The 15,926-nt window shown below is 40.4% G+C and overlaps 1 protein-coding gene across 4 annotated transcripts in view; it reads left to right on the forward strand.

Moving 5' to 3' along the window:
• Window positions 1-15,926, forward strand: part of LOC6527862 (phospholipid-transporting ATPase VA) — a 30,317-nt gene that overhangs the window by 2,598 nt on the left and 11,793 nt on the right. For 3 of the 4 annotated variants that reach the window (XM_015198348.3, XM_015198346.3, XM_015198347.3), the window contains one exon: window positions 5,388-6,620. In XM_015198348.3, the coding sequence (XP_015053834.1) occupies window positions 5,590-6,620 (1,031 nt within the window). In that variant the 5' untranslated portion in view covers window positions 5,388-5,589. The remainder of the gene's footprint in view (window positions 1-5,387; window positions 6,621-15,926) is intronic. The other variant, XM_039370324.2, reaches the window with a different exon arrangement.

Genomic DNA, 15,926 nt, shown 5'->3' on the forward strand with positions numbered 1-15,926 from the left:
GCATGCAATAATCAAAGTTATTAAGTCAAACACTCATAGCTGTTGTTTATACGAGTATACATATATGAGATTTAAATCTCATTACCTTTATGTTAGAAATACTGATGGTTCTTGTTGAAAACGTTTTGGGTTTATTCACGGGGGGAATTTACATAAAAGAACTTAAAACTCGAGTGCCTCTACTACCACATACCCTTTACATGCCCGTGCCAGTGTTGATTAACGAATTCCGTCCCGAATATCACTTGTAATCTTGGTCCACGAAGTACGTGGCTTGGCCATATCGCGTGGGTTTCTTGCTATGGGTTCTTATCACAACGTCAGCTGTCAGAGCTCTATATACTATGTGGACATTACACACATGGTGAACATTCAAGTGGCGTAGTCACACGTTTGGTTCATTTGTAGCAATCGCTGGCAATCCAGGCTAAATGTTTATTCTTATTCCTGGCCTAACTTAATTGATTCCACATTGCGTTCTCATGGTTCGACTGCGAATTGGGTTTTCGGCTATGGAATGGATAGTAAAATATGCGATTGGTGATAGTCAATTCGCATGTATAGGGCTCGTAAAACTCCCTTCTGTCATTATGATTTGCGCCTTATCGGTTATCACTTAATTTATAACGTTTCTCTTATCTTTCGCCAGTTTCTTTGTTGTGACAAATATAGAGTGTCGCCACTTTACTTTGAAAAACCCAAGTATACAATTTTACAAATAAGTTGACGTACTTTGTTATGTAAACATATAATAGGTTTGTTTATTGCCAAACACCAGACGTTGACAAATTCTAAAAATATTATAAAGGGAAATCACATGTGTTTGCCAAACAAGATCAAAGAAAAAGTTAAAAAGAACATCTGTGTCTATCTCTATAGAATTGTGCATTTATGCTGACCACAAAACAATGGATCTCCTTCAACTCCATGAATATGATTTAATTTTTTTTAGATGATAATGCAGTTTGCTTATCGCATACCGTGCAATATATTTCAATATCCCTTACTAAGTTATTTATGATGCAACTTTTGACTTTCGGTACTCATAAGTATTTCTTATATGAACCTACTAATTTATTACTTTAAAGAATAAAATTAAGTTTATTAAAATGACTGTTTTACTGCCTTGCACTTTCTGGTTCATAGAAAACGAAGTACTTTTGCTTGTTTTCTGCTCGCCTTTCTATACACCCAAGTTTTTGCCATTAACTTTAATGGCTTGCGATTGAGCAGGTGTAAAAGGGGGAGGCATGTGGCAACAGGCTGGTGCCCATTGTTTTATTACTTACTTAGTTGGTATCGAAAGCCAATCGATCTCTGGCACCGTGGTAAATTAGGGAGGTATGCGAATAATTGAATACATTAGTATGTTAATTTGGACTCGGGCGCTTTGCTCAGGTCAAAGTTTCAATCAGACGTATATTAAGTGTAGGTGCACCGTTGTTGTCTAGTTAGCGATGAGTGCGTGAGCGCTGAGCTTCGTGAACTCGATATATCGTATAGATAATATAATAAAGTTAGGATTGATAAGGTACCGTAAAAGTATAGCACTTAAGTTTATAAAAAAGATGTAACATTTTGAATTGCTCCTACTAATAATTTATCACAAAAGTTTTCTTAGAAAATTAATAAGTATTTAAAATTCTGCAGCATGTAATATTTTCTACTGTTTCTAACCCTACAAGGGTTTTCGTAAAAAATGAATAAGTAATTCAAATTCTACAGCATGTAATATTTTAAACTGTTTCTACTAATGAATCATCACAAAGGTTTCCTTAAGAAATAATAACTAATTTAAATTCTACAGCATGTAATATTTTAAACGTTTTCTACAAATGATTCATCACATTAAACTAGCATACCCCTAAGATATTCGTGCTTACATACCTATTTGCTTAAAGTATATAAAACTGTTTTTAATACCCAACTGCGATTCGCCGTCACGACCTCTCCGCCATCAGAAAAATTAACCCTGTCTGTCAACTGGTGACGATGTAATTGAATAGATAGCAATAGCAAGCTGTGGAGGCGCCCCCGTCAACAGTTTCTAATTAGTTGCGAAACTTGTTGCCCCTTTTTGTGGAGATGGGTGTTTCGTTTTTGCCCAGCCTGAAATTTGCCCAGTTGGCGTGAATATTCTCAGAGTGTTGGAAGATTCCCATGTCAAATGCCAAAGCATCGTACATTTATTTTCAACTCCATTGTTGTTCGGTCGCACAAAGATGCCTTAATTAAGCAGTCCACAAAATTAGCATACGAACGATTTTATAGAGAGTTTGTGGGGAGATTTGTGTGCTATTTGTCGTGCTCGTTGACTACATAACATTTATACCACAAGCCACTTGAAACTTACAAAATAATTTATTGAGCTGCAGTTTTAAATGTAAGGCAGAAATTGAAGCGCAAACGATTGCGGTGCGCAATTACAATAATTAGTTACTAAAGTTGTATATGTATGTATGTATCTTATCGGTCGAAATAATTATTCATCACTCGGATTGCTATATCAATTATACGCCCCGTTGTACGAACATTAATATCTCGTCTGGAAAAATGGCACAACAGCTGACGCCGAAGTGCTTTTGCACCCGATAAATAATTAATTTTGCTTTTAACTTAATGACGAGAGCGAGCGATAAATATGCAAGTAGAGCAAACCACAGAAATGATTAAACAAATAATAGTTTAATTTGAATGGGTTTGAATTCTTTTGCCGCAAGTTCTTCAATACATAAATCATTCTGAAAATAAATACATTTTTCAAATATCTGCGCATTGTGTTTGTAAACAATTGGTGCGAATTCACCTTTTCGCCAAATGGTTGAGTTCAAGTTTTGATAGATTTGTATAATTGTACAGCGTGAAACAATTGGTAAACAATTTCATATTGCGCATTGAGTTTTTAATAATTGGTTACCTTTGAACTCTTTTGTCTCGAACTTTAATTGTTTTGTATTCATTTCGCAATCTTGGATGAAAACCATTTTATATTTAAAAGGCTTAAGCTTTGCATTGTTTCCATAAGAAGATATGAACCTCGAATTATAATAATTACTTAACATATTGTTTACCTGCTCGCTTTATATGTATTTATATATAATTATTTTATAATTGCCCAGGCCATAAATGTGTTTTCAATGCAAGGTCGACCATTGAATGAACTAAAGTGAGCACAAAAATGAAAAAGCGAACTGTGCAGGCCATTTGAAATATTATTTACTGGGCGATTCTTAAGTGAGTTTTTCACCTCGTCAATTGGCTTTTCAATCGTTTTTCCCCACCCCCACCCCCAGTTCAATAACAATGACAAATGGGCATCTTAGACATCTGGCGTCTGTTTTGTTGCTATTGAAAATCCAATGAACTTTACAGACAGAGTCGCCATTTATTTTTATCTGTATCTTAATGCTCCCGTTTCTCTTTGGTTTTGGTTTTTGTTTTTGATTTTATTTTGCTCTTTTTTGGTACCGATTGTGGTAATCGCACCCGGTTTTGGGCTTGGCCTGATGGAATTGTTTATCTCCTCGGTTTATTTCGCATGTGCGTGGCTAAAAATAATTTCAATTTTGTTATTGCCGCTGCCGCTGCCGGTGGAAGTATCGACAGCCGCAAAAGCTAAAAGCCAGATACGGATACGGCCACATCCAGATACAAATGCACTTTGAAGTCGGCCACTGAAGGGGCTTCCACTAATTAGCCGGGGGAGGGAGTAAACTTATCAGTCTGGCCGCCTTCTTCAGGTCGTTTAACCCATCGGGTTGGCCAGTAAATAAATCAAGTTTTGGCACTCGAAAGTCTTTTCTTGTAGCTCGTAAAACGGAAAGAAAGGAAAATTAAAAGTCGCAGACAGACATGGTAAAAGTTTCGTTCTATTCTCTATTACACTTGTCTTCCCTTTTTTTTTTTCTTTTTCTTTTCATATTCTTGTCTGGGGCGTCTTTTTATGGTTCTCAGCCATGACAAAGTCAAAAACTCAATGAAAGCCAAATGACTAAAAACACTACAAGCAGAACTGCAAAAAAGTGAAACAAATTTAATACCAAAAAATTCAACATAGAAAGTTTTACTGCACCGTGTGATTTATGATTTGCCCAAATTGAATTCTACTAATTTAAATCGTATAAAGAGAACGTATAGCTAAACTCGGTCGTGTGCCAAATTCATTTTTAGCTTTCTTGTGCCCACTGAATATTCTGTGGGTATTCCACAAATATAACGTACATATATAGAAACCGCAATCGGATGTATGTACATATATAGGCACATGTATATATTTGGTATTTATATTACGCCATTGCCGCAACTTTGCCAATCGGAATGGCTTCACAAATTAGTTATTCGTTCGTTTCATGTTAAATTATATGCCAATTAGGCGTTATTCTTATGAATTTTATTGAAGAAAAATATGTTTTAAAGAAGTTATGCTCGAAAAGATAGGCCTTGAGAACGGCAGACTTCCATTTAATGTAAAGCAATTAAACATTTTTATTTATTAAAGCTTTATTATCACTTTAAGCTTTGTTATGTACTGTCCTTTCAAGAAGTCAAGCTAATCAAAATATTTCGTTTCAAGCGGAAGTTCGAGTAAAACATTTAAGTAGCTACAACATATAAAATGATGACTGAAGCTTAAGAATCTATTTAAGGAACAGGAAATTGCACGCAACAATATGTTAGATACCAGTCACTATGGCTTTTCAATCACTTGCGAATATGAATATGAATATAAATGTGAATATGAAAGAAGGTTCCAATTATAGTTGACCTTGTGTCAGACACTTTTGACAGCTCAGAAATCAAAGTTCAAGCCCAGTGTGATAAATGTTTTTTTTTTTTTGTTTTTGTTGACTTGAACACCTTGAACTTTTTTCTATCAATGCGACTATCGATCGAGAAATCGAAATCTTGAAAAGCAGCTGGGCAGCCCAAAGAAAACAACGCAGTGCCACCCACCTGCAGCTTTTGGAGTAGCAAACGCCCCCATTGGCCATTTTCTCGGCACCCGCGTTACGCTTGACCTTGTGGCTCTTTGTGCTCGCCACAGCTCTTTTCGTGATGTTTTCAGTTTGGATTTTTGGCTTATCGGAGGAAGGCCCAAGTCTTAAATCAAGGCCGAGCTCAAAACGCGCGTGTTTTTCTTATTATTATTGTTTTTCGTTTTCATATTTTTGGTGCTTCAGTGCGTCGGACGGGTTCGATAAACTTTGGGGCATTAATTAAGCAGACGCGTTAGGTTTTCATAGCTCCGATTGCTCTGTTTTTACTGCTGCTGTTTGTTTAAAGTATCGAAAAAGTTGTGGGTAACGCTGTCTATCCTATAAGCAAATATTAAATATACCAACCTAGTTGCAAACAATATCTTATTTACTTACTTTTATTCGTTTCAGAAGAACATGGCCTCTGCAACTAAGGGGTCACCCCAAGCATTCGTGACCAGGTGCTAGGATCAACTTTAAGATCGCTTGGTAGTTTGCAATTGGAATCGAAGTCCATTTGAACTGAGTTAAAGCGCAGAGCATAATCCACACATATCCGGCGTAGATCGTGGCCAGGCCGAAGAATTTAATCTGATGGTTGTGGCCCGCGAAGATGCCTTCAGCGAACACGGAAGACTTGCGGCGAAAGTTTCTAGTAGTGCAGCAGCAGCGCTCCGCACCGCCCAATCTGACCGGGGATACACTGTCATCGGGTATTCCGAATGCCAGTGTCGGCTCCGCCACCACCAGCCTGATGATGACAACGTCCACGGGTCTGGGCGGTGTGACAATGGGTGCCATGAGTGCCATGGGAGAACCGGAGCGTACGTATGTCTTTCCAGGCGGCAATCCGGTGGTAGGTAGCGCACCTGGTGGAGGACAAGGCATACCCGGTGTGGCGATGGCAGCCCCATCGCGGGGTCATGCCCGCTCAATTAGCCATGGCGGTGGAGCCATCGTTGGCGCCAACGGGCGACCCATCAAGTCGGCCATGAAGGGCCACCAGCGAGCCTTTTCGCAGGGACAGATCACAGACTCACCACCCGGCAGTGGTGCGCCCGCGGGCAGAGGTCACAGTCGCGTGGGTTCCAAGACCGATTTCATCCTGCCACCGGGTCACAAGGAGGAACCGGCAAGGGAACCCTCGGCGCCCACCTCAGCGACCGGGGGGCGTGGCCATTCGCGGCAAGCATCGCGTTCCGAGTCCATATACACACTACGGCGGACGGAAGCGCCGCCGTGGTGGAAACGCCTCACCCTGTGCAATTACAACACCGGCGACAAGTTCGAGGAGCGGAGCTATCGCATGGTGGTTCCCAATCACACAGTGCCACCGAAGACCCCAAAGAGGGATCATCCCAATGGTCAGTTTGTGGGCAACAAGATACGGACGACGAAGTACACGCTGCTCTCGTTCATACCCAAGAATCTGCTGGAGCAATTCCATCGTGTGGCCAACTTGTACTTCATCTTCATTGTCCTGCTGAATTGGGTGCCGGAGATAAGTGCGTTTGGCAAGGAGGTGGCCATGATACCGGTCCTCTTCGTACTGGGAGTGACTGCTGTAAAGGATCTCTTCGAGGATCGGAGGAGAAGGGCGTCCGACAAGAGGATAAACAACACCACCTGCCGAGTCTACGATGGGTGAGTACATCAATGCATTTAAATATCACTGCTAAGAATGAACCAACTAATTCATAATTATAAACAAAGGAGAGTACGATATATTAAAGTATTAGATATGTGCCACAGTCTTAAGTGTGTGATATTGTTCTATTGTAATTGTTCTATTGAAAATATGAAAATAATGGAGGAAGAGATATTAGATAACTGAGGCCTTGTCCCAGTCATAAATTTGATGAAAGAAATTTAAATTGATTAATTCCAAATTGATTAATGCTCGTAATAAATTAGAAGAGCACTGGAAAATACAATACAAGCCAAACAAACAAGGAATGCACTTGCAAAGGAGACTTTGCATACAAAACTAGTTTTAACCAACAAAAATTAAAGTAATTGAATAATGCGCATTATTCATTTGAGTAACCAGTTTAAACGCATAAATAATTTTGTGAATAATGGGACCCTTGTCCATTATGCTCACAATCTACCCGGTAATTTGTCAATTTCCCGTTGGGAAAACTTTGCAGAAGTGTTTGGGATGAAAAGTATACCAAAGTGGTTGCCACATTTCGAACCCTGCGGCACAGACAGCATTTAACCAAGCAGCAAACCCAATTCCAATCCATCGACCACTGGTTGCTGATGGAAATTGTTTGCCCCGTCTGCGATTTGTTTGGCACACACACCCACACACATACATATATATGTCGCAGATTTACTTTTAATTTCAAATATAACGACCGTTTTCTGCTACTTTGTGTTCGCCTCTTTCGTTTTGCATGTTCTTAGAACACGCATTTTCTACTTCGCAACAGCGTGGCAAATAACTGTTTCTGCCGAACGTAGTCTGGTCGCGGGCGTGAGCGAGAGGGAGAGAGATATATTCCCGCTAATAACGGGACGAGCAAGGAATAGACAAAATTGCCAGTATGTGTGTTGGTATTAATGTATGTGGAGTGAAGTAAGTCTCCAAAGTGTGTTGGTATTGCGTGTAGACTCGGGTTCTACGCATTATTGCAACATTTGTTCTTCACATTAAGTTTTTGATCGCCGAAGAAGTTAGACATGCCTCGCTCCCGAATTAAACGCGCGGCCAGAAAACGTTACGCTGACGCAGTGGAAAGCGATGCAGAACACGAAAGTGATCGCGATTCGACATCAGAAGTGGGATCGCCTACTCCTACTTCCAATAGTGAAAATAATTTACTGACAATTTTGGAGTCGCAAAGTCGCCATTTTTCTGAACTGTTAAAACAAGTGCAAAACTCACAAAGAGACCCAAAAAACTCAAATGCTGTCGTATTGCCAAAGTTTAATCCCGAACGCTCAGGCTCAGACGCTCAATCCTGGTGCTCAACGGTGGATTATATATTTTCCGAAAATCAACTGGACGGCAGCGCTCTTGTGATGACCCTCAGCAAGTCGCTGGAAGGGAGCGCGTCCCATTGGCTATCTCAGACGTGCTTCCCTGGCATAACATGGACTCAGTTCCGAGAATTATTTTTGCAACATTTTGCGGGAACAGAGACATTAGCTGCAGCGGTTATGAATCTGCTACAAGGATGCCCTACGGAAGGAGAGTGCCTGTCATTATACGGAAGCCGAATGGTTACTTCGCTTATGGCCAGGTGGAAGTCGCTGAGTGTGGAACAAATTGCAGTCTCCGTTGCGCTGGCACATGCAGCTGGAATTGACAGGCGTTTGAGGCGTTTAGTTTTTACCACCAATATCGACACTCGGAACGAATTACAACAAGAACTTAAAGCTTATTCGTTTGATGCTAGACCGAGCCAGCATTCCAACAATACATCAGCGCCGCCAGGAAAACGAGCTAAGCTCTATTCTCACATCAAGTGTCATAATTGCGGAAAAACCGGCCACAAAAAGGCGGAGTGTCGCTCAAAACCAGTGGCAGATTATACCCAGCAACCCGGCCAACAACGCCCTGGTTACATGGGAGGAAGAGATCGGTCTTCTGTGACCTGCTACAAGTGCGGAAAAGATGGACACGTTTCTACTGTGTGTCCTGATCGTCAGGAGCGTTCGTCATCTAACAAAACCCATATCGTAAAAGAAGTCAACATCTGTACTGTCCTTGAGCCCGTTGGAACTGTATCGCAATCTGGTGAGTCGTTCCAATTCTGCTTCGATTCCGGAGCTGAATGCTCACTCATCAAAGAAGCCGCCTCGCAGAGACTATCCGGAACTAGAATAAGCAGCGTAGTCATTTTAAAGGGTATTGGTAGTAATACTGTTTGTAGCACTTTACAGATACTGGCAAATGTTATGATTAGTGAACGTTCATTTGAAATATTGTTTCATGTAGTGTTAAATGATTACATCAAGTATGACGCTCTGATTGGTCGAGATATTCTGAGCCAGGGAATCGGCGTGACAATTACATCAAAGGCCCTTACTATGTTTAACGAAAAATCTATATTACCCATTGAAGTTTCTGAATGCAATCCTGATTTGGCTACTGTTGACACCGACGTGCATGGATCTGATAGAGACCAATTGTTATCAATTTTGCAAGAATATTCGGGTTCATTTATTAGTGGAATTCCACAAAGCCGTGTGTCTACAGGACAGCTAGAAATTCGCTTGATCGACCAAAATAAGACGGTTCAAAGACGCCCGTATAGGTTGAGTGTAGACGAAAAGGCAAAAGTTCGGCATCTAATTCAACAGCTGTTAGAATCAAACATTATAAGACCTAGTTATTCCCCCTTTGCGAGCCCTATGTTGCTTGTTCGAAAGAAAAATGGTACAAACCGCCTCTGTGTGGATTATAGGGAGCTTAATGCAAATACAGTCTCGGAGAAATATCCATTGCCGCTTATTTCAGATCAGATCGCTAGGCTGAGTGGTGCCAGGTTTTTCAGTTGTATAGACATGGCAAGCGGGTTTCACCAGATCCCAATTCACCCGAATTCAATTGAGCGGACGGCGTTCGTTACCCCAGAAGGCCAATTCGAATATTTAACTATGCCATTCGGACTCAAAAATGCCCCTGCTGTGTTCCAAAGAGCCATTAATCGTGCCTTAGGTGATCTTACCCACTCATACGCAATTGTCTACATGGATGACGTAATGATAGTTGCACATACAAAGGAAGAGGCGCTTGATAGGCTACGAGTAGTATTGCAAACACTCACTCAAGCAGGATTTTCTTTTAATATTGAAAAATGCTCGTTTCTTAAGTCTTGTGTAGAGTATTTGGGTTTTGAAGTTAGAGAAGGTGAGATTCGACCAAACCCTAGAAAAATTCAAGCCCTTGTTAATCTGCCACTTCCGCGGTCCATCACTCAGTTGAGACAATTTATCGGACTCGCCTCGTATTTTCGCCAATTTGTACCAAAGTTTTCACAACTGCTCAAACCTCTTTACGCTTTAACTTCAAAGAGCAAACCATTTGTGTGGGAATTGGAGCATGAGCAAATCCGGCAACAAGTAATATCTATTTTAACTAATGAACCTGTTCTCACTATATTTGACCCACAATTTGATATCGAGCTTCACACGGATGCTAGTGCCGATGGCTATGGCGCTATTTTGTTGCACCGAATTGAAAAGAAGCCTCGAGTTATCGAATATTTTAGCAAGATGACGTCATCAGCAGAATCGCGTTACCATTCATACGAACTGGAGACTCTTGCCGTATACAACTCCATAAAACACTTCCGTCATTACTTGCATGGCCGTTATTTTGTTGTGTTCACCGACTGCAATTCGCTTAAGGCCTCTCGTACAAAGATAGAGTTAACTCCCAGGGTTCATAGGTGGTGGTCGTACATGCAATGTTTTGATTTTGATATAGAGTATAGACCTGGACAGCGTATGGCCCATGTTGACTTTCTGTCCCGGAATCCAGTTCCAGAAAGTGTTAGGAATTCAGCAGGTATAGTGGAAAAGCATATCAATCTGACAGAAATATCTGATGGTTGGTTGTTGGCCGAACAGCAAAGAGACGAAGAAACCGCTCTTATTGTGTCTAAATTACGTAATGATGAATTGCCCGGAGATTTGGCTAAAAGCTACGAACTACGGTCTGGGACTCTGTATAGGAAAATCCAAAGAAACGGAAAGTCTCGTTGTTTGCCTATAATCCCAAAGCCATTTAGGTGGTCTGCTGTCAACAATGTCCACGAGTCAATCATGCACCTTGGTTGGGAGAAAACTCTCGAGAAAATGTACGAGTTTTATTGGTTTGATAAAATGTCCAAATACGTTCGCAAATTTGTGGACAATTGCATTACTTGCAGGTTGTCAAAGCCCCCGTCTGGCAAAATACAAGCCGAACTGCATCCCATTCCTAAGATTGACATCCCATGGCATACAGTTCATGTCGATATTACCGGGAAACTTAGCGGCAAAAATGATCAGAAGGAATACATAATTGTGCTAATAGACGCATTTACCAAATTCGTCTTCTTATCCCATACCATAAAGCTAGATACTATAAGTTGCATTAAGGCAGTAAGGTCTTTAATATCGTTATTTGGTGTCCCTTCTCGATTGATCGCTGATCAAGGACGTAGTTTTGCTAGTTCAGGGTTTCGTGATTTCTGCTCTGCTCAGAAAATAGAGTTGCACTTAATCGCCACAGGTGCTAGTCGTGCCAATGGCCAAGTAGAACGAGTTATGAGTACTCTCAAATCCATGCTAACTGCGGTTGAAACTGGCCAGGGATCTTGGCAGGATTCTTTATGTGAAATTCAACTGGCTCTTAATAGCACGCCCAATAGAGTGACCAAAGTTAGCCCGTTAGAAATACTCATTGGCAAAGAAGCAAGGCCGTTTGGTCTAACACCTATCATAAATAATGAAAATACTGTCGATGTGGAAAAAGTTAGAGAAATAGCAAAACGTAACATGGAAAAAAATGCCAAAATTGATAAAGAAAGATTTGACAAGAATAAAGCTACTGTTGTGAGACACAAGGTTGGTGACCATGTCCTACTCAAAAATGAAGAGCGGCACCAGACCAAACTAGATCCTAAGTTTAGAGGCCCATTTTTGGTGTCCGAGGTACTACCAGGAGATAGATATAAGCTCAAAGCATTAAACAATAATAGAACTTATAAATATTCTCACGAATTTTTGCGAAGTATGCCTGAGAAGGGGATTACCACAGAATTTGAAGATGAAGGCGCAGAAAAAGACGCTGTGAATCAAGCCAGTGAGGGCTGTGATGAGGATCAAGCCAGTGAGGGCTGTGATGAGGATCAAGCCAGTGAGGGCTGGGACCTTGAAATTGATTAAGATTTTGTAAACCTTCGGATCGATTCGGGAGACGACTTTCTCTTCAGATGGGTGCCCGAGTTAATGTGGTTCGCCATTTGATTGCAGATTAGTTCGAATCCCGGAAACGATTGTTGGTGCTGGTTATTTGGCTGGCCTATAGACTGCGTCAACCGTGTGCCATGTATGTTGGCCGGTTTGTCGAGTTGTAAGCTGTGCTCTAGGCTAATAAGAGTATAGACTGGCCGGTTTGATGAACCGTGCGCTAGTGGAAGAAAGTAATGTAATGAACTAAGAATGTAAACGCTCTCAGAGAAGCACTATGAATATGGTATGTTCTGAATAAAAGTTGGTGGTAATCCGGATCTCATGGCTTAAAATTAAATGATAAAACTAAGAAATGAAACTTGGAAGAAATGTGTTAAGTTGCTTAAAGAATTAACAGAAAATAATAATGATGTAAATGAATTGAGAAAGGAAAATGCGTTATGAATTATTAACCCACGAGGACGTGTGTGAGGTCAGGAAGGCCGTGTCGCAGATTTACTTTTAATTTCAAATATAACGACCGTTTTCTGCTACTTTGTGTTCGCCTCTTTCGTTTTGCATGTTCTTAGAACACGCATTTTCTACTTCGCAACAGCGTGGCAAATAACTGTTTCTGCCGAACGTAGTCTGGTCGCGGGCGTGAGCGAGAGGGAGAGAGATATATTCCCGCTAATAACGGGACGAGCAAGGAATAGACAAAATTGCCAGTATGTGTGTTGGTATTAATGTATGTGGAGTGAAGTAAGTCTCCAAAGTGTGTTGGTATTGCGTGTAGACTCGGGTTCTACGCATTATTGCAACATTTGTTCTTCACATTAAGTTTTTGATCGCCGAAGAAGTTAGACATGCCTCGCTCCCGAATTAAACGCGCGGCCAGAAAACGTTACGCTGACGCAGTGGAAAGCGATGCAGAACACGAAAGTGATCGCGATTCGACATATATATATTTTAAAACGTGATCTAGAAATCGATAAAGTGCCAGGAGAGCAGAAGCAGCCATGCCAACAATAACGCTGGGTAAACTTTCCCTCACTGTTTGAACTAAACTTTTGCCCCCCTTCCCCCCCACTTTCTTCTGCCTCTCCTCTCCTCTGCTGTGGCTTTGGCTTTTGGTTTGGGTTTGGGTTTGGGTTTATGTCCCACATTTGCGCGTGGTTGACGCATACTTTTTAGCTGCCACCACCTTTCTTTTGCCAGACTTTCCAACCAAGTGACAATTTACTTGCATTGCACGTGTACTTACACGGCAAGAAATTCGAGTGTATTTGCTTACTGATGATGAACCACAACAGCTATAGGTTCTCTTTGAAATCCATCATATCATGCTTGAATTATTCAAACAGAAATGTAACCAGATATAAGGAGTTTTAATATCTTTGTTTTGGGTTAAGCTTGTTTTAAGTAAATGTAAGCCTCGAACTCAATTGTTTTCATCCATTGTTGTTTTTCGCTGGCTTTAACTCTACTTGGTATTCAATTGTTAAGCTGGCTTCCCGTTTGAATGAGGCAACAATAAATCCGCCAAAAGACAAAAAGACAATGGTCCCAAGAAAACTGAACTTTTTGGTATCTACACGCATATCTATGTAGGCCCTCATTTTTTGCGCCGTGTGCTGACCAATGAACTTACACATGGTTGTTGCTAATTATATTTGCATTTCCCTATTTTTTCTTGCCACTCTTTGCTAAATTTTCATAAACCACAGCAATTTTGTTGTTTGTCACTATTGTTCGCGTAACTTGTCCAGCACAGTAGTATAAAAACACTAGGAAACTTGCTTTTGGGTGACACATAAATTCATAACTAATAAGGGATTTCCATTTTTTTTAAAAAATGAGTACGATAAGGTACAATATATTTGTAAATTATTTTTAAAAAATGTGTCTCTTTTTACTCAGTTTTTATAAATAGTTCATACCAAAGTGACTTTCTTATCTCAAACAAAGAGTTTACTTATCGGAAATGGATTTAGCATGGGAAGATCTATTTTTTTGTAATTATTCAAAATTCAACATTATTTAAAGGCTTGAAAACGATCGTATACCAACTACTACCCACCATCAAACTTGGAATATTCCGTTCGCAAAATCGCGATACATGCAAATGGCACGCATTCGGAGCCCACTAAATAAGGCAGTTGGAGCCAACAAAGCAACCAACCAGGCAACTGGACAACTGACTCACTACAGCCGGTTGGAGCTGGAAACCTCGGCACAGTGAGGCAGCGGGTTCGAGAAGCAGGCCTACCAGATTGCATATTTACCTCTCGGATGTGGGGGGCAGCTTTTCCAGTTTAACGGCCCTGACCATCTCACGCCTGCCCGATTTTTGTCCACGAATCGAATTCAAGACCATGTGCAGTGAACGCCGAATGATTCATGAATCATATTTGCAAACTCGAATGAGAGTGTGAATTGCTCGCTCCATCTTGTACTATCATTGTGATTACGAGTGAACTATTTATTGGATCAAGGTGAACAGAAAATATTTCACTTTCGGCAATATCTTGATTTCGTTTAATTTTTTCCTTTTGCAACGATTTCCCTTTAAATGTCGTGTTAATTGCAACCGAATCGAGTCGTTTTTAAGGTGCTAACTGGGTGATTAAGCCCAAATTGAAGTGAGAAAAGTCTGAGAATTTAATTAATACCATGTTTGAAATAAAGTTAGTCACAGATACGTAATAAGGAAGGTAGCTTAACTGAATAATAAAAAAAAACACTAGCTAAAAAAAAAGGAAAAAAGGATGCGCTGTGAGTCATCTATTGGCATGCCCAGAAAATATTAATAAAATGTCGTTTTGTATAAATTATGTAAAAATCTAAGCTTACTCAAATATTTATTGAACTAATCAGAGACCGTCGCATGACTCAATGATTCAATCCACTTTATTTGCGCTCGTTGCTTTCCAGGGGGTTTTCGTGATGCTGGAGTTATTGATATGCCCGGCAAAGAGTGATCTTTGCAATAAATGTGCAATCAAATGCAGTTTGTGCCACTCGTCTGCAATCGACAGACTGACAACACAGCAACTTTCTGAAGACGAGGTCGCCCCATTGCATTTTCTGCTATATGGTCAAAGGTTTTCGCTTACAGAACCAAAACGAAGATCTTCATTCGTAGCACTTTTACCTTATGTAATGCATTATGCAACACTCACTATACTCGCGCATCTGGCAATCTGAATCATACGAGTTTTTTTCTGGAATCAAGCGGAAACTGTAAACTGCAATTGCCACTCACTGCAGCTCGCCATGCATGAAAGTTTACATTTTCTTTCTGATTTCTGATTTCTGCTTGATTGTTTATTGCATTTTGTAAATGCTGAAAACCTAAATTTGCGTAATTGCATTTCGAGCAGTGGGATTTCAATGAAAATAGCAAAATTAATAATCAGAGAGAAACATGTGCCATAAAATTTGAATTTTTATGGTAGTAATAAAGTAAGTGCACTAAATGCCATTCTAAAAAGTTGATTTTAGCAAATTGAAATGTTACTTGTAGCGTTTTAGATGTGAGATTAAGAAATTTAATGCCAAATGCGAAGTAACTTTGCTTTACGATCTTGAACTTGACTTGCCTTGATATATATGAGAACTAAATTAATATTTAATGGGCTCATTTTACCGTTCAATCGCACTATTGTTAAACTTAATAAAATGCCGGAATAGGTTTGTTCCATTGTTGTGTGTCCATTTGAGATGGGCGGTATGTCAGCTGTCGATTCTCTCAGGTGTCAAGTGTGCACTTTCACCGAAACTCCATGAATATATTCCACAACAGCCGGAGCTCTGTGAATCTGATTTCGGTTTTGAGCTCTCTGCATTAAATATAAATCTAAAACACGGACATCAATTTGTGTGGGGCACGTTGTGAGAACGCTAACCTTGAAAAGCAATCGCGATATGACCGCAGAACCGTACAGCCGAATGTATCTGTCGGATGTGGTTCTAAAGCCACCTAGATGATGGTGGTGTTGATGATCGAAATGCGAATATCACATCCCCCTCTGAATGGTTATGCTCTACTGGTTC

This window comes from Drosophila yakuba, chromosome 2L (genome assembly GCF_016746365.2).
Source record: "Drosophila yakuba strain Tai18E2 chromosome 2L, Prin_Dyak_Tai18E2_2.1, whole genome shotgun sequence".
Taxonomy (NCBI): domain Eukaryota; kingdom Metazoa; phylum Arthropoda; class Insecta; order Diptera; family Drosophilidae; genus Drosophila; species Drosophila yakuba.